Source organism: Passer montanus, unplaced genomic scaffold (genome assembly GCF_014805655.1).
Source record: "Passer montanus isolate IOZ18808 unplaced genomic scaffold, ASM1480565v1 scaffold45, whole genome shotgun sequence".
Classification (NCBI taxonomy): Eukaryota; Metazoa; Chordata; class Aves; order Passeriformes; family Passeridae; genus Passer; species Passer montanus.
Window position 1 is genome coordinate 5381594 of NW_024369373.1, and position 17850 is coordinate 5399443.

General features: G+C 59.0%; 2 protein-coding genes across 13 annotated transcripts; both read left to right on the forward strand.

Moving 5' to 3' along the window:
• Positions 1–1348: 1348 nt before the first annotated feature.
• MTSS2 (MTSS I-BAR domain containing 2) lies at positions 1349–12677 on the forward strand. Of its 12 annotated transcripts, none has more exons than XM_039721396.1 (15): positions 1349–1488; positions 5083–5144; positions 5249–5322; positions 7029–7113; positions 7298–7389; positions 7474–7548; positions 7806–7814; positions 8258–8415; positions 8495–8602; positions 8678–8775; positions 9276–9486; positions 10219–10293; positions 10506–10682; positions 10774–10942; positions 11610–12677. In XM_039721396.1, the coding sequence occupies exons 1-15, from the start codon at positions 1420–1422 to the stop codon at positions 12380–12382; spliced, it is 2235 nt and encodes a 744-aa protein (XP_039577330.1). In that variant the 5' UTR covers positions 1349–1419; the 3' UTR covers positions 12383–12677. The 12 variants fall into 12 exon arrangements, with proteins under 12 accessions (XP_039577330.1, XP_039577331.1, XP_039577332.1 ...); XM_039721397.1 differs by having other exon boundaries at positions 10777–10942; XM_039721398.1 differs by having other exon boundaries at positions 9279–9486.
• Positions 12678–14403: 1726 nt separating this feature from the next.
• LOC120508085 (C-factor-like) lies at positions 14404–17113 on the forward strand. The gene is made up of 6 exons (XM_039721409.1): positions 14404–14541; positions 15273–15324; positions 15559–15746; positions 15829–15987; positions 16095–16205; positions 16980–17113. The coding sequence occupies exons 1-6, from the start codon at positions 14404–14406 to the stop codon at positions 17091–17093; spliced, it is 762 nt and encodes a 253-aa protein (XP_039577343.1). The 3' UTR covers positions 17094–17113.
• The last annotated feature ends 737 nt before the right edge of the window (positions 17114–17850 follow it).

Here is a 17850-nt window from a genome sequence, read left to right on the forward strand (position 1 = left end):
TCTTCCAGGCCACGGTCACGAAACCACAGCACAGTGACAGGCATTTTCCTGGCCCTGAGCAGCCGCCGGTGTTGCCTTCATCCTGTCCTGTGGCACTGAAGGACCCCAGCATGTGCCAGGCTGCTGCAGTTTGGGGGGGACACCGTTGCATCCCCTGCATGTTTCAGGCCCTCGCTTGATCCCAGGAAAATGGGATCTGGAGGAATTTGTGGAGTTTTTATGGCTTCTGGCCTGTTTACAGGGAAGACTGTCTCTGGCAGTGGGTTCCCCAAGCAGCCCCATACCAGCGCTGCTTTGGCCAGGATAAAGACATTCCTGTCATTCCCGGGGAAGGGCTTTCCAGACCCAGTCACGGCAGGTTAATTTTAACAGCCAGCCCTGGAGGATGTGTGAGCAGTGACTTCTCGAGCCAGCTGGTGTCACGGGGTGTTGGGGGGTACCTGTTGATGGACCCCTGGGTCGTTATCAGGGTGGGCTCCGCCTCACTCCTGCCGAGCTCATTGCTGCTGAGCAGCCTCTTTCCACACTGAGGGACTGGGTTTATGGAGAGAAATTCCAGCCGGCTGCTGGAGTACTGAGCCATAATTGTTTCCTTATGGCTCTTGACCAACACCATCCAGAGCAGTGTGGGCATCATCAGCATGGGATCAAGACTACTTTTCTGGCAGGAGGGGGAATAGGTGGCTCAGGCTGAAACCCTTGCCCAGCTGAGTGTCATTGCACTGTGAGGGGTAGGAAGGTTTGTCGGGGCTCAGCCTGGCAGCCCCAGATCTCGGGAGGCTGGGGCTGGGGCCTCGGGATGCCTGTGGGAAGGGTTTGTCTGCTGGCAGGCCATGCATTTCCCATGGCTCCCTGATAATCGAGTGCACGGACACATTTCAGAGCTGTCGTGTAACTACTGCGGAGGGACTTCGCCCTCCAGCACATCATGGAGGGTCAGGAAGGCAATGGGGGTCAAACGCCCTTTGGGGAGAGGCAGCATCCCCCTGGTGCCTCCAGAGGTCTGGGAATGCCCCCGGATATCCTATGGCATCTCCAAGTGCAGTGTTTCACATACTCCCTGGGGCTCTCCTGCTATCCCCCAAGATAATCCCTGGGGGTTCCTACGCCGCCACGGAAGCAAACCCCCACCAGTGCCACATCTCCAGGCATCCCTCGGGTGTCCCTCCTGCAGTCCTGGGGCACACGGCGCTGCTCCCTGACCCCCTTCCCCCCATCGAGCGCATCCCCGAGAACCACCGGGGCTGCCGCCTGCCCTCCGCTCCGCCATCCCCGCGCGTCCTCCCGGAGCATCCCCGGGGCTGACCCCGATGGTCGCCGCAGCCCCCGGCCCCGCGGCGGGCGGCGCACGCTGAGCCTGGCCCGCCGCCGCGGCCTCCCCCGGCGGCGCCGCCCGCCCCGGGCTGCCGCAGCGCCGCGATGGAGACGGCGGAGAAGGAGTGCGGAGCCCTCGGCGGCCTCTTCCAAGCCATCATCAACGACATGAAGGTAGGGGATTCCCCCCCGCCCCACCCCGCGCCCCGGTTTTGCTGTCGTGACAGCGCTCCCCCCGCGCCATCCCCGCAGCGCCCGGCTGCCCCCGCGGTGCCCGTCCCGCCGTGGGTACCGGGGCTCTGCTCCCCAGCCGCGAGATGGGGATTGGAACTCCGCGTCGGGTGTCGGAGCCGATATCAGCCCCACAGCGAGTGTCGGGGTCCCACATCGGCTGTCAGAGCCCGGCACGGGTTCCCAGAGCCTCACATCAGCCCCTGACTGGGCATCGGAGCTCTGTGTTGGCATCAGAGCCCTGGAGAGCGCAGCCCCCCATCATCTCTGTATCCAGCGCTGGATATTGGAGCTCCATCCTGGGGATTGCAGCCCCACATCATCCCCAGATCCGTCGCTGGCTATCGGAGCCCCGTTCTGGGTGTTGCAGCCCTGTTATCCTTCACTGGGTATCAGAGCACCATGTCGGGCATCAAGGTCTCACACTGGGTGTCAGAGCGTGGCACTGGGTGCCAGAGCCCCACATCAACCCCATAATAAGCCTTGGGGCCCTGCGTTGGGCATTGGAGCCCATACTGGGGATCCTGGCTCCATATCAGCCCTGTATCCATGCCCAGGTGCCCGAGCCCCTTGTCGGGTGACACAGACCAGGCATCACTGCCCCTCGCCAGGTACCACTGGCCCCACACCGGGCATTGCCACCCACTTCAGGCATCATGTTGTCCCTGTCCCCCCTGCCCCATGCCCAGCCTGGATTTCTGTCAGACCCAGTGGGGCTGGCACCAGTGGAACAAAAAGGTCCCCCAGCTCCTTGATCCCATTTCCTAACCCGGGAAGAGGATATTGCCTCCACCCTCCCTGGGAGCAGGATGGGGCCATGTTTAAAAAAACCTTTTTGTTTGTTTGTTTTCATTTCAAAAAAATAAACTAAAAATGCTGGGGGGCATTTCTGACCAGAGGCTGAGCGGGGAGGAGGGGACCAGCCATATTCCTTCATCCTGGGGGACCAAAATTCCCACAGCCAGCTCCAGCGCTGGGGTTTAGCCCTAGTCATTTTTGGGAGGCAAATGCTCTCTTCCTCCTCCTCCTCCTCCTCCTCTTCCTCTCTTCATGCTGCAGACCAGTCCAGACAATGCTGTCATTGCCAAAGCAGGGGAGGGGGGATAAAAAAAAATAAAAGCCTTGCTGGGAAGGAGATTAACCCCTTCGAGGGGCAGTGGTGGCTCTGCAGCCGGACTCTGGCTCAGGGCTGGGAGAAAAGCTCCAGGGAGAAAATCCCAACTCTCCCCAGGGCAGAGGGATCCAGGGCTGGTGCAAAACTGAGCTGGGGTGATCAGCTCCCTCCCCCAAACGCCTTCACCCCAGGCAGCCCAGCTGAGTCCTAAACTCCTGGGGGGAGGCAGGGCAGCCCCTGCCTCAGTTTCCCCATTCCCCTGCTGAGGCTTCAGAGAGGATAAGCCAGCCCAGAGCTGTCACCTCCCAGGGACATGCCCAGCACCATCCGGATGTGGTTGGACTGGGAACCCCTCACCCGAGGAGACCGGGCTGGAGTCAGTTTCATGTCATTTGAAGCTAGAAAAGATTAAAGAAAAATGAGGAAAAAGGAGGAAATTGCCGCCACACTGCAGCTGGGCCTCAGCTCGTGCCCTGCACAGCCCCGGCCGAGTGCCAGTGGCACCTGAGGGTGTGCTGTCCCCAGCTCCCAGCCATGTGGGTGTCCTGGCACGGGCCCTGGGGGACAAGTAACTCTCTGCTTGAAGGACTGCTGGCATTGAAGGGCAGTGATGTGCTTATGGTCCTATGGCTGGGACCCCTGTGCTGGTCACAGGGCAAAGGGACCTTATTTTGGTGGTGGATGGCTATTTCAGCACCCCTTGGCCTGTGGTGGGGAGAATTTGTTTGTTGGTGACAGTCCCTAAGCTGGCTTCATTCCTGTTGCCTCTCCTCGTGTGCTCAGTGTCCCTGAGTGACCTTGGCATGTCCTTGTGCCCATTGTCCTCTTCCCCATCCTCCTCATGCCTGGCATCACAGGGGTTTGGGGGCATCACAGCCTGCTCCTTTCTACAGGGGAGCCTCACTTGCCCTGCCCAGGGTGGCCAAGGAAGGTGGCCCAGAGCCAGTGGCCCAGGAATGGTGGCCCAGTCCTCTGGCAATGACAGTCCCTGGGGACCCACAAGGAGGGAATCACTGCCACAAGTGTGAAGTGGCACCCTTAAACTCTTTCTTTGCTGACTCATGAGGAAATAGGGGCTTTCAGGGTCCCAGAAAATGCTGGGCTGGTCTCATGCCCCCTCAGTGCAAACCCTCTCCCCAAAGCTGCCACCAAGCCATAGTGCAGATGGGGATGTGTAGCAATGTACATGTCCCAGCCTGGTGGCTGCCCGGGGGGAGTTTACAGATGCCTGTCACTGCCATCAGATGGTGACATCAGGATAGCACTGGGATTTTGTCACTGGGACAGCAGGACCAGGATTGACCTTGCTAGGATAGCAGCACCAGCATGGCTTCACCAGGATGATGACACCAGGACTGGCCCGACTGGAATGGCTTTGCTGGGATAGTAGCACTGGGACCAGCTTCACTGGAACTGCATTGGAATGGCCTTGCCAGGATGGTGGCACCTGGATAGCTTCGCTGGAATGATGGCACTGGTACTGGCCATGCAGGGGTGACACCGGGATGGCCTTGTCGAGACAGCACCAGGATTAATCTCACCAGGACAACATGGACTGGCCTTGCTGGGATGGTGACACTGGGATAGCCTGGCTGTATGGTGGATCGGGATCAGCCTTGTTGTGATGGCACCAGGATGGCCTTGCTGGGATGGCACTGCAGCTGGCATTACCGGGAGAGTCCTCACTGGAATGGCACCAGCATGGTCTACTGGGACTGGCTTCACTGGGAAACAGTGACACTGGGATGGCCTTGCTGGGATGGTGGCAGCAGCACAGCCCTGGGATGGCCTCACTGGGACAGTGGCACTGGAAGTGCCCTTGCATGACTTCACTGGAATGGTTGCACCAGGACAGCCCTGGAATAGCCTCAGCAGAAGGGCAGTGGGGATGGCCTGCACAGATGGCCTTGCCAGGAGTGGTCTCATTGGCACAGCACTGGGGTGGCCTCCCAAGCACCTGTGCCCTGTCCCTGTCCCCACACAACTGCCCCATTCAGGGCTTCAGGGACCCCAACCTGCCCTGTCGGTCCCTGGGCTCAGGGGAGGTGAGGACTGGGGCTCCCCTTTGTGGGACTGGAGCTCTCCATGATGGTGGGTTTGGCCATCAGTGCTTTGGGGGAAAGCTGCTGCTGGATGTGTCTCCTCTACTGCTGGCCAGTCTTAAAGATTTTTCATTTCATGCCCTCAATGAGGAAGAAATCACTCAAAATCCTGAGGTCTCCATGGTCTTTAAATTTGGGTGGCCAGACTAGAAAGGGAAAAAATCAGGAGGGAAGAGAGTTGTGCTCAGCCTTTATTAGCCATCAGAGAAGCTACTGAGCTGCCCTGTCTCTGCACCAGTGAAGGAGGGACCTGCCCTGACTGGGGAAGCAGTGCAGGGGGTGAGGGTCCCTGTCTCTCACCATCACCCTTCCTCCTTGCAGAGCTCCTACCCCATATGGGAGGATTTCAACTCGAAGGCCACCAAGCTGCACTCCCAGCTCAGGTGAGTGGCCAGAGGTGGGGTGGGACATGGGGTACCCCCTCCTCACTGGCACATCCCAGGTGTCCTGCGCCCACTGAGCTCCCCCCTCGCTCTCTCTGCCTCAGGACCACGGTGCTGGCCGCAGTTGCCTTCCTGGATGCCTTCCAGAAAGTGGCTGACATGGCCACCAACACCCGAGGTAGGGTGCTCTCTCCTAGGGGTGGGCCCAGGCTTGTCTGGGCAGGGGGACAGGTGGGGTGTCCCCTGCCCACATTTCTGGGGTGCACTTCAAGCAGCAGCTTCACCATCCACAGGGAGATGTCCAGCCTCTCCACCAAGGTGGAGCATTCCCTGGGAAGCAGCGTTGGAAGGATGGAGTGGGGAGGGGGAAGGAGGTGGGCACCCATGTGGGTGCTGCTCCTCACCACCCGTGGGTGTTTAGCCACATTTTCTGGGACATTCAGGGTGGCTCAGCCCCACGTCAGTGTCTCCTGCCCCTCAGGATGCACAATCCACCTTCCTTGTCCCTGGCACCCATCTGGGAAGTTCCATGGGGGGTCCCGGCTGCTCCGGGGGTCTCCAGGCAAGGGGAATTAGCTAGAGGGAGATTCAGGAGTCCGAGCTTCACTGTTTTGGGGACAAACCCTAACTCAGCAGGGAGATGACTGAAGAGCCAAGGCTGCCTGTGGGGTCCCCCTTACTGTTGGGGAGTGAGGGGAAGGATCCCCGGACCCTCTGCGGGTGCCCGCTGGCAAGGAGGAGCCACTTCCCACGGCTCGGCTTCTGCCAAGCAGATGGTCCCGGGCTGGTCCGCAGACTGCCGGCATCCAGGCCATCTGGAGCCACGCGAGGAGAGGAGGAGGAGGAGGCAGCAGCTTGAGCCAGGATCAGCTTTGCCTCCAAACCCACTAGCCCACTGCACCAGGGGGATTAGGGCTCCTCCAGCTCCCTGTCAGCCCGGGCAGTCAAAGCAAGGAGGAGGCACAGGAGCAATGCTGGGGACCAGCACCACAGGAGTCAGTGTCACCCTGTGGTGCTGCTGTACCTGCAGGGCTTTTTGGGAGGGCGGGCAGCAGCATGGGGAAACTGAGGCACTGGGTGGGGGCTGGCTGCTGGCCTTGCACACAGTGCATGAGAATCGGATTAGAAGCAGCAGGAGCAGGGATAAGAGCATTAGGAGCTGGATTAGGAGACTACCCCAGTGTAGGAGAAGACCATGGCCCATGGGTTCCCCTATTTCCATAGCACTGGGGGACTGAGGGACATCCAAAACTCCTGCAAAGGGGTGCGAGGTTTTTTTGGAGGCTTTTTCAGGGGAGAGAAAGGCTGAATGTCACTCCTTAGTTTGCACCCAAGGATTTTTGGTTTCCGTTTTCCGTGGGAATTGCCAGCAGCACTGCCACCATGTGGCCGTCCTTAGGCTTCAGTGTTAACAGCGGTTTCACCTGAAAAGGGTGCTCCTGCTGTCTGCTGCTGGCAAATATCCTCCCGAGAGATTTGAACTCCCTTTTTATCCACTCGGGATTGTGCCTGGAGGTGTGGAGCAGAGCTGACTGCCTGGAGCTAAGCCAGGGTACCTCATCACCTCCCTTCCCTGGCCCCCCAGCGCCAAATTTAAGACAAACCAGGAAAAAATGTGAACAGGTTCTAATTTCAAAGCCTCCAGAAGAGATATCTAGTGTTTCATGTATTAGTTAGTGGATTGTTATTTATTTATTTGTTTATTTTGTGGATTTATCATGGGGAAAAAACAAGCCACCTCCTTCCTAAACTGTCCCCAGTGCCCAGTGCATCCCAGCACTGATCGTGCCTCTCACGAGCCACCCTCCTCCCACTGTACAGACTGGGCTGGGACCGGTGTGGGGGTGTCCCTGTCCCTTGTCAGCAGCGCTTTGTCCCCACCAGGTGCCACGAGGGACATCGGCTCGGCGCTGACCCGGATGTGCATGCGGCACCGCAGCATCGAGGCCAAGCTCCGGCAGTTCACCAAGTAAGCAGCACCAGATCAGCTCTGCCTCCAAACCCACGGGCACTGGGCACACGGCCTGGCCAGGCTTGTTCCCTCGCTGAAGAAGGGGATGATGCTGGGTGCTGGCCTGGCATGGCATGGGGGAATGGCTCCCCCCTGGCTCCGGCGCTCTCCCACACTCTCTGCTTCTCTCTGCCTCCTCCAGTGCCCTCATGGAGAGCCTGATAAACCCTTTGCAGGACAGGATTGAGGACTGGAAGAAAACTGCCAATCAGCTGGACAAGGACCATGCGAAAGGTACGAGGGGGGCGGGATGGATCCGTGCAGGGTGGCTGCGCTGCTGGGCAGGGGTGCCCTCTGACAGCACTTCTGCACCCCCAGAGTACAAGCGAGCACGCCATGAGATCAAGAAAAAGTCCTCTGACACCCTCAAGCTCCAGAAAAAGGCTCGCAAAGGTGAGAGGGGGTCTCCCGGGGGGTGCCCTCACCAGCCCCTCCGCAGCACCCCCAGCCAGGGCCGGTATCCCGGCTGTGGCACTGCCAACCGGGGGGTGGGCACTAGGGGGGTCCTGCTGCCCCCCTGTAGAAAGGGAGGTGCCAGCATGGCCCCGGGGGTGGCGGGGAGGCGGGGCACGCGCCCCAGCCTTCGGCCTCTTTTCACACGTTTTCTCTGTCTCCTTCTCTCTTCCCTCCCCTCCACATCCTTCCTGTAGAGCTACTTGGTAAGTGAACCGCTGCCCCCCACCACCGGCCCCCTCTCTGCTTCCTCATCTACTTCCCCCAGTCTCCCCAGCCTCTGTCTGTCTGTCCGTCCATCCATCCGCTCCCTGTTCCCACCCTCACCCTGCTTTTAGCTTAGCTTAGCCTGCACCCCATGTCCTGAGGCGATGCCACACTCGCCGTGTGGCAGCCCAAGGGGTCCTCTGGTCCCAAGTGCCGGGGATGGGGTGTCAGAGAAGCCCCTGCCCAGGGCTGCTGTGGGGTGAGGGTGTTCCTGGACCTTCCAGGGAGAGGGGCAGAGTGGGAGACCTATGGTATGTGCTGGAGTGTGAGGATGGGGTGATGTCCCCAAGCTGGGGGAATGGCCTTGGCTTGGCAGTGGCACCACCAGCAGACTGGGGAGGGTGTCAGGGGAGCCCAGTGCTGACAGTGCCCCATCTCTCAGGGAAGGGGGACCTGCAGCCCCAGCTGGACAACGCGCTGCAGGATGTCAATGACATGTACCTGCTGCTGGAGGAGACGGAGAAGCAGGCAGTCCGCAAAGCCCTCATCGAGGAGCGGGGCCGTTTCTGCACCTTCATCACCTTCCTGCAGCCCGTGGTGGTGAGTGCTGGGCGCTGGGCGGGTGAGGGTGGTTCCTTCTGCCCAGTGGGTGCTGATGCTCTCTCTTGTCTGCTCTCAGAACGGGGAGCTCACCATGCTGGGAGAGATCACCCACCTGCAGGGCATCATCGAGGACCTGGTGGTGCTCACTGCTGAGCCCCACAAGTTGCCCCCCGCCAGTGAGCAGGTCAGCAGGGGGGAACCAGGGGTCAGGGGAGCAGGGGCTATCTTTGAGGGGACTGAGACCCCATCTTTCCTGCAGGTGATCAAGGACCTGAAGGGCTCTGACTACAGCTGGTCCTACCAGACGCCCCCATCCTCACCCAGCAGCTCCAGCTCCCGCAAGTCCAGCATGTGCAGGTATGGTGAGGTGGGCTCCACACCCAACCACAGCCAGGAAATCCAGCCCTCTTCGTTAACCTCAGTGGGTTAATGATGCTTACAGCCTTTGGGGATGCTCACAAGGTGCATGTCCACCTTCTCATGTCCGTATGGGCAGGTGGCTCCCATTATTATGGAGGAATTGTTCTTGGCACACTGGGCAGGGCTGGTGGACCTATGGGGCAGGATGGGGGCCTGACACATGCCCTGTCCTGGGGTCTGGGGATGATGTGTGCTGTGCATGGGTGTCTGGGAGCAGACACCACCTCTGTCATGTCCCCCAGCCTGTCCCCTGCCGCAGGGCCACCCCAGGAGGCAAAGGGACACCTCCAGGAGGACTACATGCCTCAGTTTCCCCAGGCTGGGATGTGTGGCAGGGCGCTGGCCATCCTGCCACCTCCGAACCTTTGTCTTAAATTCTCTTTTCCTTCCTTTGTCCTGCCCACCGGCGTGTCCCCGTCCCCCCGGCGCCCCCCCAGCAGCGTTAGCAGTGCCAAGGGTGGCATGGCGTGGCCCGGCGGGGCTCAGACCTGCTCACCCAGTTCCACCTATCGCTACCGCAGCCTGGCGCAGCCCCCCGCCGCCGCCACCCGCCTCTCCAGCGTCTCCTCCCACGACTCCGGCTTCATCTCCCAGGACGCCGCTTATTCCAAACCGCCTTCCCCCATGCCCTCGGACATCACCAGCCAGGTACAGGGAGGGTGCTCCGTGCTGCCAACCTCCACGCCTCGGTTTCCTCTGCCATAGAATGGGTGGGTGGTGCTGGGTGCAATGCAAGGGCCCAGTGCAGAGGTGATGAGACCCACCCTCAGAACTATTTCCATCCATTCTGGCATCACGGGAAATAAATATTGGGAATGTTGAGGGTGCCAGCCATAATTGTGGGCATCCTGGGCCACACAGCAGAGAAACCCTATCAATGAATTCCTCCAGGGATGAGGCACAGATATCCCTCTCCCTGTGCCAGGAGAACAGGGTGTTTCCCAGTCACCACAGCCCCATAGTACCCAGCTTGTGCTACCCACCAGGCAGCATGAAGCAAAGCTTCCCCTTCATGCTGCACCATCCCCAGTGCCAAGGATGCTTCAAGATCCTCAGGGAGTTGCCATTCCCACCTGTCCATGCTAACTTGGCATCATCAACCCAGCAAGGTCCCCTCTCCCCAAAATACCTCTTGGCTCTGCATGGCTTGGGGTGAGAAGGGGGAAAGGCTGGGGTAGTGTGTCATCCCGGTTCTTGACCCCGCTGCCAAGGTCGCATCCTCCTCACCATCCTGCAGGCACAGCCAGAGGGGAGGAGGGCTGGGGGCCTCGCCCAGCCAGGGAGCTGTGGGTGCTGCTCTAACCAGGGTCATGGCTCTGGCTTTGCTTGCTAACTGCCTCTTCTCTCACTTCCGGCTCTCGGCTCGTCACGGCTCAGCAGAAGTCCTCCAGCTCAGCGTCCTCAGAGGCATCCGAAACCTGCCAGTCAGTTAGCGAGTGCAGCTCCCCCACCTCGGTTAGTCCTTGCCATCCCACCAGGGCTCCATTTCACGCGTGGTCCCCCCTCACTTCATGGGGTTCAGCCCCCAGGCCCTCCCCTCCCTTCCTGCATGGGGCAGAGCATCCTGAGCAGCACCCGTGGCTTGACACGGGGGACATCAGCTTGAGACCTGCCGCGCTCCTGGTCCCAGTGTCACCAGCATGAACTGCATGCCTTGCCCATTGCAGGACTGGTCCAAGGCCAGCCCCTATGACCAGCCGGTGGTCCCTACCCTGCAGCGGCGCAAGGACCGCGTGGAGCACCTGCGGGAAGCCGAGATGGGCTCTCCTGCTGGGGGGTACCCGGGCATCGGAGCCGAGGACGCTCCCAGGCCCCGGATGTCACCGGCTACAATCGCTGCCAAGGTACCAGCTGTGGCAGGGAGGGCTCAGAGGTGGGGGCTCCTGGGGACTCCCAGAGGAGGAAGCAGGGTGCTGACAGTGCCCATTGCCTCAGCAGCATGGTGAGGAGGTGTCCCCTGCCGCCAGCGACCTGGCCATGGTCTTGACCCGTGGGCTGAGCTTGGAGCACCAGAAGAGCAGCCGGGACTCGCTGCAGTACTCCAGTGGCTACAGCACGCAGACCACCACCCCCTCCTGCTCTGAGGACACCATCCCTTCCCAAGGTACTGGCACCAGGGGTATCTGGGACCACCTGAAATAGCACTTAGAGTGGGGAAGGTCACAAGAGAGGTTTTGGTGATCCTGGGGCACAGCTGTATGCTCTGGGTGTCATAGCATCAGGCTACTGTGTAGGGGCTGGTGCCACAAATAACCACAGCTTTTCCTGGTGATTTGGGTGTTAGCTGGGGCTCAGTGGGTGCAGTTGTGCCAGGAAGTGCTGTTACGGGTGATGTGGTGATGTGTCTGTGCACAGAGGTTGAGTACACGTGGAGATGGTGGGTAGGTGATGGCAACAGAGTCTGTAGTTGGAGATCAAATAACCACATCTGTTATGATGTTGGCGTGATGATGGCTGAGCCAGTTATGAACATGTGGTGGTGACAGTGGAGATTGGCTGTGATTGTGTGGTGATGGCTGTGATTGGGGTGGTTGTGATGGTGACACTTGGGTTTGGTTGTGATTTCAGTGTGGTGGCTGGGGTGACTGTGCTTTCCCTCCAGTGGTGAAGTTTGTGTTTGATGGTGAGCATGTTGTGCCAGCAGTGACTGGGACAGTAGTGGTTGTGTGACAATCATGGCAGTTGAATTTGGTTGTTGTTGTGCTGTGGTGGAAGTGGCTGGGGCTGGCTTTAAGGACATGGCTGAGCTTGGCTACTCCCTCCCTCCCCAGGCTCCGACTACGACTGCTACTCGGTGAACGGCGACGTGGAGTGCGACCCCCAGAGTGACTTCGACAAGTCCTCCACCATCCCACGCAACAGCAACATCGCCCAGAACTACCGGCGGATGATCCAGACCAAGCGTCCCGCCTCCACGGCCGGGCTGCCCAGCGGCTCCAACCTGCCGGCCGGCACCACCCCGGGGGTGGCCACCATCCGCCGCACGCCCTCCACCAAGCCCTCGGTCCGCCGCACGCTCTCCAACGCCGGCCCCATCCCCATCCGGCCCCCCATCGTCCCCGTGAAGACCCCCACGGTGCCCGACTCCCCTGGCTATGCCGGCCCTACGCGGGTGGGCAGCGAAGAGTGCGTCTTCTACGCTGACGATGCCTCTCCGAACCCCCTGGATTTTGCCAAAGCTTCGCCCAAGCGGCTGAGCCTTCCCAACACCGCCTGGGGTGGCGGTGCCATGGAGATCTCTGTCTACCCCGGCGCCGGCCAGCACCTCTCCGCTGAGGAAGAGGAGGACCAGCAGCTGGCTGCCAACCGGCACAGTTTGGTGGAGAAGATCGGGGAGCTGGTGGCCGGCGCCCACGCCCTGGGGGAAGGCCAGTTCCCCTTCCCCACCGCCCTCGTGGGGTCCGGCCCCAGCGAGGAGACCCCCGCGCCGCCGCCCGCGGCCTCCATGGACCCCCCGGCCGAAGACATGCTGGTGGCCATCCGGCGCGGGGTGCGGCTGCGCAGGACCGTCACCAACGACAGGTCGGCCCCGCGGATATCGTGATGCTGCCCCGTGCCCGCCGTGGCCCATGGACCCCGGGGACAGCCCTGCCTCCCCAGGAGCCCCCACCCGCCGGCGCCCGCTGCCCTTCCCTCTCTGCTGCCCCTGCTTCCTGCCCCTCTGTCTGTCTGCTCCTGCCCTGCCCTCTCCCTACGTCCCTCCTTCACTTGCGCTCTCTCTGGTCCTCTTTCTCCTCTTTTTCTCCTTTTCTCCTCTTCTTTTTCCTATTTTTCCTGCTTTTGTTCCTTTGGCTTTTATTTTTTGTTCTTGTATGTCACTTTCCCTTCTCTTTTTTTATTTTCTTCATTTTCCCATTTTCCTCCTTTTCTTCTTCTTGTCCTCTTTTTCTCCTTTTCTCCTCCTCTTTTTCCTATTTTTTCTGCTTTCTTTCCTTTGGCTTTTTTCTTTTGTTCTTGTATGTCACTTTTCCTTCTCTTTTCTTATTTTCTTCATTTTCCCATTTTTCTTCTTTTCCTCTTCTTGTCCTCTTTTCCTTTCTTTTTAGCACTTTTTCTTTTCCTTTTTAACACTTCTTTTTCCCATTTCTTTTTAACTCTTCTTTTTTTCATTTCTTTTTAACTCTCTTTCTTTTCATTTCTTTTTAACTCTTTTTCTCCTCCCTTCTATTTTCCTCTTTTTTTTCCTTTCCTTTTTTTCACCTCTTTCCCTTTGTTTCTCCGTTCCCCTCTGGCTTTCCCTCTCCTCTGTGTTTTCTGTCCCCGGGCGCAGGCGGGTGGCCCCAGCCGCAGCAGGAGAGGATGGTGCCAGCAGGGCACCGTGGAGCACCAGGAGCACCAGGAGTGGGGGGCCCTGGCCCCATTCCCCCCAGCTGCCTGCTTGGGGCCAGCACAGCTCAGCCTCATTCCAGGGGGGCAGAAGCAACGGGCTGGGGGTGCAGGGGGGGAAGAAGAAGTGGGGGACATGTGAGAGGGTGGGGGGGCTGGGGGTAGAGGCACTGCAATCCCCTCTGTCTTGGGGGGACACCGGGGTGCAGGGACTGAGGGTGCTGAACCTCCACTTTGCCCTCCCTCACAAGGATCACTTGGGACCCCCTGCAAACCCCTTCCCCTCGCTCAGCACCCCCAGACCCCGTGCAGACCCCGCTCAGAGGCGGGTCCAGGCACGGGGGGTTTGGCTCAGAGCCCCAGGCAAAGCAGCTTTCTGCCGGCGGCTGGAGGAAAGCACAACCCCGGGCCCTGCTGTACATAGCCCCGCGCCCGCTGTCCGTCGCACCGCAGCCCCTCAGCCCTCCCCCTTAGGAATAACAATTTAGTTCTCTGCCTTCCCCTTCTCCTGCCCAGAACCGCTGAGGCCAAGTGACAAATGTTTGGGTTTGAGGGAGGGGGGGTCTCTTATTTTGTACAGAAAACAAAAATGCTTTGGAAAAGAAAAAAAAACTGACCTGTCTTTCGACTGAAGTAACTTTTCTGGTGCTGTTGTTAACTTGGTCCTTATTCTTTTCTTTTTTTTTAATTTATTTTTTCCCCTCGTGTTCCCGCCTCTGCCGCCGCTTCCCCTCTCCCTGTCCCTCTGCCACGTTTCTTTCTCTTTCTTTCATTCCGTCTTCTCTTTTAATTTTTTTTTTTCTGGTGGTAATTCCCCTCTTTCCCCCCCTCCCCCGTTTTCCATAGTCACTGCTACAAGTAACGAATGCACTGTGAAGATTCCAGTATTAATAAAGGTTGTACTGTAATTAATAGCCTTGCCTGTGCTCCTGTGGATTTTCTGCTTCTCTGGGGTCACCCCAGGAATGGGGAACACGTGAGAAGGTACCACCACCCCTTTGGGTTCCCATGGCTTGAGGGGGTGGGTGTTTTGGGCTGTGGAGGACTGCAGCAACCCCGTGGTCAGGCTGATGGGTGACGCTGGGATGCAGAGGAACATCCTGCTGCCCGTGCCCTCCAGAAGAGGGGGTGCAGGCGGTGCCCCCCACCCCGCCCAGCCCAGCGGCTCCCGCAGCGTTCCCGCCTCCCGGATTGCCAAACCTGGCTGGGGCAGCAGAGCCGGCTGTGGGAGCTCAGGGGATGGAGGGGCTCAGCGTGGGCAGTGTCCTGCTGGCCGGCTGCGACGGGGGGCTGGGCCTGGGGCTGCTCAAGGGGCTGCTGGAGCAGCCCAGCCCACCCCGGCGCATCTTCGCTGCTTGCCTGGACCCCCAGGGCAAGGTAGGGAGGGCACGGGCACAGGGGGGACAGGAGGGAGCCAGCGCTGGGATGGGTGCCCAGGGGTGCCACGGTCCCACCTGGAACTGGGATGCTGAGTGTGGGTGAATGGTATGGAAAAATACATGTATATACATAGGGGTGTGTGTGTACATTAGATATATATATATATATTAGATATAGATATAGATAGATATATAGATATATATATAGATATATATACACATGTATTTTTCCATACCATTAATATATAAATAATAATATATATATAAATAAAAAAATAGATATAGAATAAATAAATATATAAAAATATATAAATAAACATATATGTATTAAATATTATAAATACCTGTGTATGTATTAAATATGCATGTCTTTATTTTACCTCTCTTGGCACAGGTGTGTGCATGGTAGGGTGTACGGGGGGGTTGCTGGGAGTGCAGGGGGGGTTTTGAGAGTGCAGGGGGGTTGCTGGGAGTGCCAGGGGGGTTTTTGAGAGTGCAGGGGGGTTGCTGGCAGCCCCGGGCCGGGGCCGTCGCTGCGGGGAGCTCTGGAGCCGCCGGGCTCAGCCAGGCGCGGAGCAGCAGCGGCTCGCCCCAGATCGCTCCCCCTGGACCTTGCTGTGACCTGCCGGCTGTGACACGAGGGGCCCCCCTCTTCCCACCCGGCACGGTGCAGCCCCCCCGTTCCGTGAGCTTCCCCGGGTGACCCCCTCCCCCGTTTTCTCCACCTAGGCTGTTAACGAGGTGGCTTTGGGCTTTCCCAACGTCGTGATCCTGCCTCTAGGTAAGTGCTGGGGCGGGAAAGGGATGAAGCGTCTCAGGATTTAATTGCAGCCGTGGGTGGCTCCGGGAAATGCCACCAAGCAGGTGGGTCCCTTGGTTTGGCTCAGCTCAACCAGGTCACTGATGGGACCAGGAGGATGCTCAGTGGCTGGGAGTTGCCTCCTGCCACGTCCTACAGCATCTTGCCAGGATCAGGGCCACCGGCCTGTCCCCAAGCCCTCCTGTCCCCTTGCAGATGTGACAGATCCCAACAGCATCAAGGCAGCAGTCAGGAGGGTGCGGGCAGAGGTGGGAAGTGCTGGCCTCAACCTCCTGATCAACGACACCGGCACCACGCGCCGCAGCACCTTGGCCACCGAGACAGCAGAGAACATGAGCCTGGTCTACACCACCAACACCATCGGGCCCCTGCAGACAAGCCAGGTGAGGACACACCGACCCCCGCCCCAAACACTGGCAACAGGGAGGAGGAGGATGGTGGTGCCTGAGGTCCCATCCCCTGCAGGCCTTCCTGCCCCTGCTGAAGGAGGCGGCTGAGGCCGCAGGGCAGCGTGAGATGAGCTGCAGCAGAGCTGCCATCATCAACATCTCCAGCATCCTGGGCTCCATCGAGGTTGCAGAGGCTTGGCAGGAGAGGCAGGACATCTGCTACCGCTGCAGCAAGGTACTGCCCCTGGGGGATGGGAGGAGTTGGGGGTCATCTCCTCTGGGGCTCCCCCCCGGCCCTGGCATTGCCAGATCATGGTGCTAAGGAGGGAATTTGTCCTCCAGGCTGCTCTGAACATGCTCACCAAGTGCCTGGCCCTGGAGTACGGGAGCAGCGGGATCCTCTGCGTGTCTGTGGATCCCGGACATGTGACACCTCCCTTGGAACAGGGGATGGTGAGTGATGGGAGGTGCATGGAGCCCTGGCTCAGCAAGGTCCCACGGGCATCCATTCCTGGGGGATCCTTTCCCAGGAGCATCCCTTCCCAAGGCCACCCCTTCCCATGAACATCCCTTCTCAGGGATGTCCCTTCCCAGAAACATTCCTTCCCACAGACATCCCTTCCCATGGGCACATCCCTTCTTCATAGCGTATTTCTTCCTATGGACATCCCTTTCCCATGAGCATCCCTTCCTGAGGCATCCTTGACCATGGACATCCCTTCCCTGGGCACCCACATCTGGGTGCAGGTCCCATGAGCATCCCTTCCTGAGGCATCCTTGACCATGGACATCCCTTCCACATCTGTGCAGTCCCTTGGTCCCACAGTGGCTGTGCCACCACAGCAAAGAGACAATTCCAGGCGCTCCCCCCAAACCATCCAATTTCTTCCCAATTTTTTATTTCCTTTCCCGTCCTGATGGTGTGTCAGCAGAGGGCACCCTGGTCCTGCACTCAGCTGTCCCTTTCCCCGCTCTGGCTGTCCCTTACCCTGCTCTGGCTGACATCCCTCTTTTAATTAGGGATGAAGAAATTAACCTCCATCCTTACAGCACTCAAATGAGGGACAATCAATTTGTGCAAAGCCGCATTCCTTGGCTGCTGGAGCATCTCCAACTGCTCCCAAACCAGCCCAGCCAGAGCTGGCATTCCGCCATACCATGGGTGGGATTGGGGGTGTTGGGATGGGGAATCTTGGCTCACTTTTCCCTTGCCCTCGGGTGTGACAGGGCCCGGTGACGCTGGAGGAGAGCGTGCGGGGCGTCCTGCAGCTGCTGGCCCAGCTCTCAGCCAGCAGCAATGGCACCTTCTGGGACTGGAGAGGGCAGAGGCTGCCCTGGTGAGAGCAGCATCTGCCCACTGAGCTCAAATAATTAAAGTGAATTAATTGCCATTTCCAGGCTCACTCTGATTTGCAGGGGGGCAGGATGGGCAGAGAAATAAAAACAGGGATGCACAGGTTGGGGGATGAGAGCTGGATTTGCTGCCCCCCTGGCCTGGGATGGTGATTTGTGCCAGGCAGCATAAGGAAGGATGCCCCAAGTGTGTTCCTGAATCCAAGGTATCCCCTGGGGCCAGGAGAATGCCCTGGCTATCCTCACTCTAGGACCCCAAGCCATACTGCTCATGGGGACATCCCAGACAGCCCCAACCTCAGCCTTCTCCTGCTGGGCCTGCCCACCCCAAAACCAGCTGCCCTTTCCATGCCCACCCCAAAAATGCTGCCAGGCATTTTTCTTGCTGATTCAAGGTCAGCAAAAGTTCTTCCTGTTCCAGCAGCTGGGGGCTTTCACAGCAGGAGATCTCCCAAGTCTCAGCACAAGCCTAAAGATGTATTTTGAGACCTGGGCAGGGCGTCCTGGGCTGACCTTCCCTAAATCCATCCCTCATGGCACACCAGGAGATAATGTAAACAAGCTCCCATTCCTGATCCTGTGAGTGCTTTCCTGTAGAGGCTCTCAGCTGTCGTTTTTGAAGCCATCTCTCAAAAGAGAGATCAGAAGAAAATGCACAATATCTCAAGTGGGCTGGACACACAGCCCACTGCTGTGGGGATGCTCTGGGAAGCCTGGTAGGGGTCACTTTGCAGGGACAGCTTCA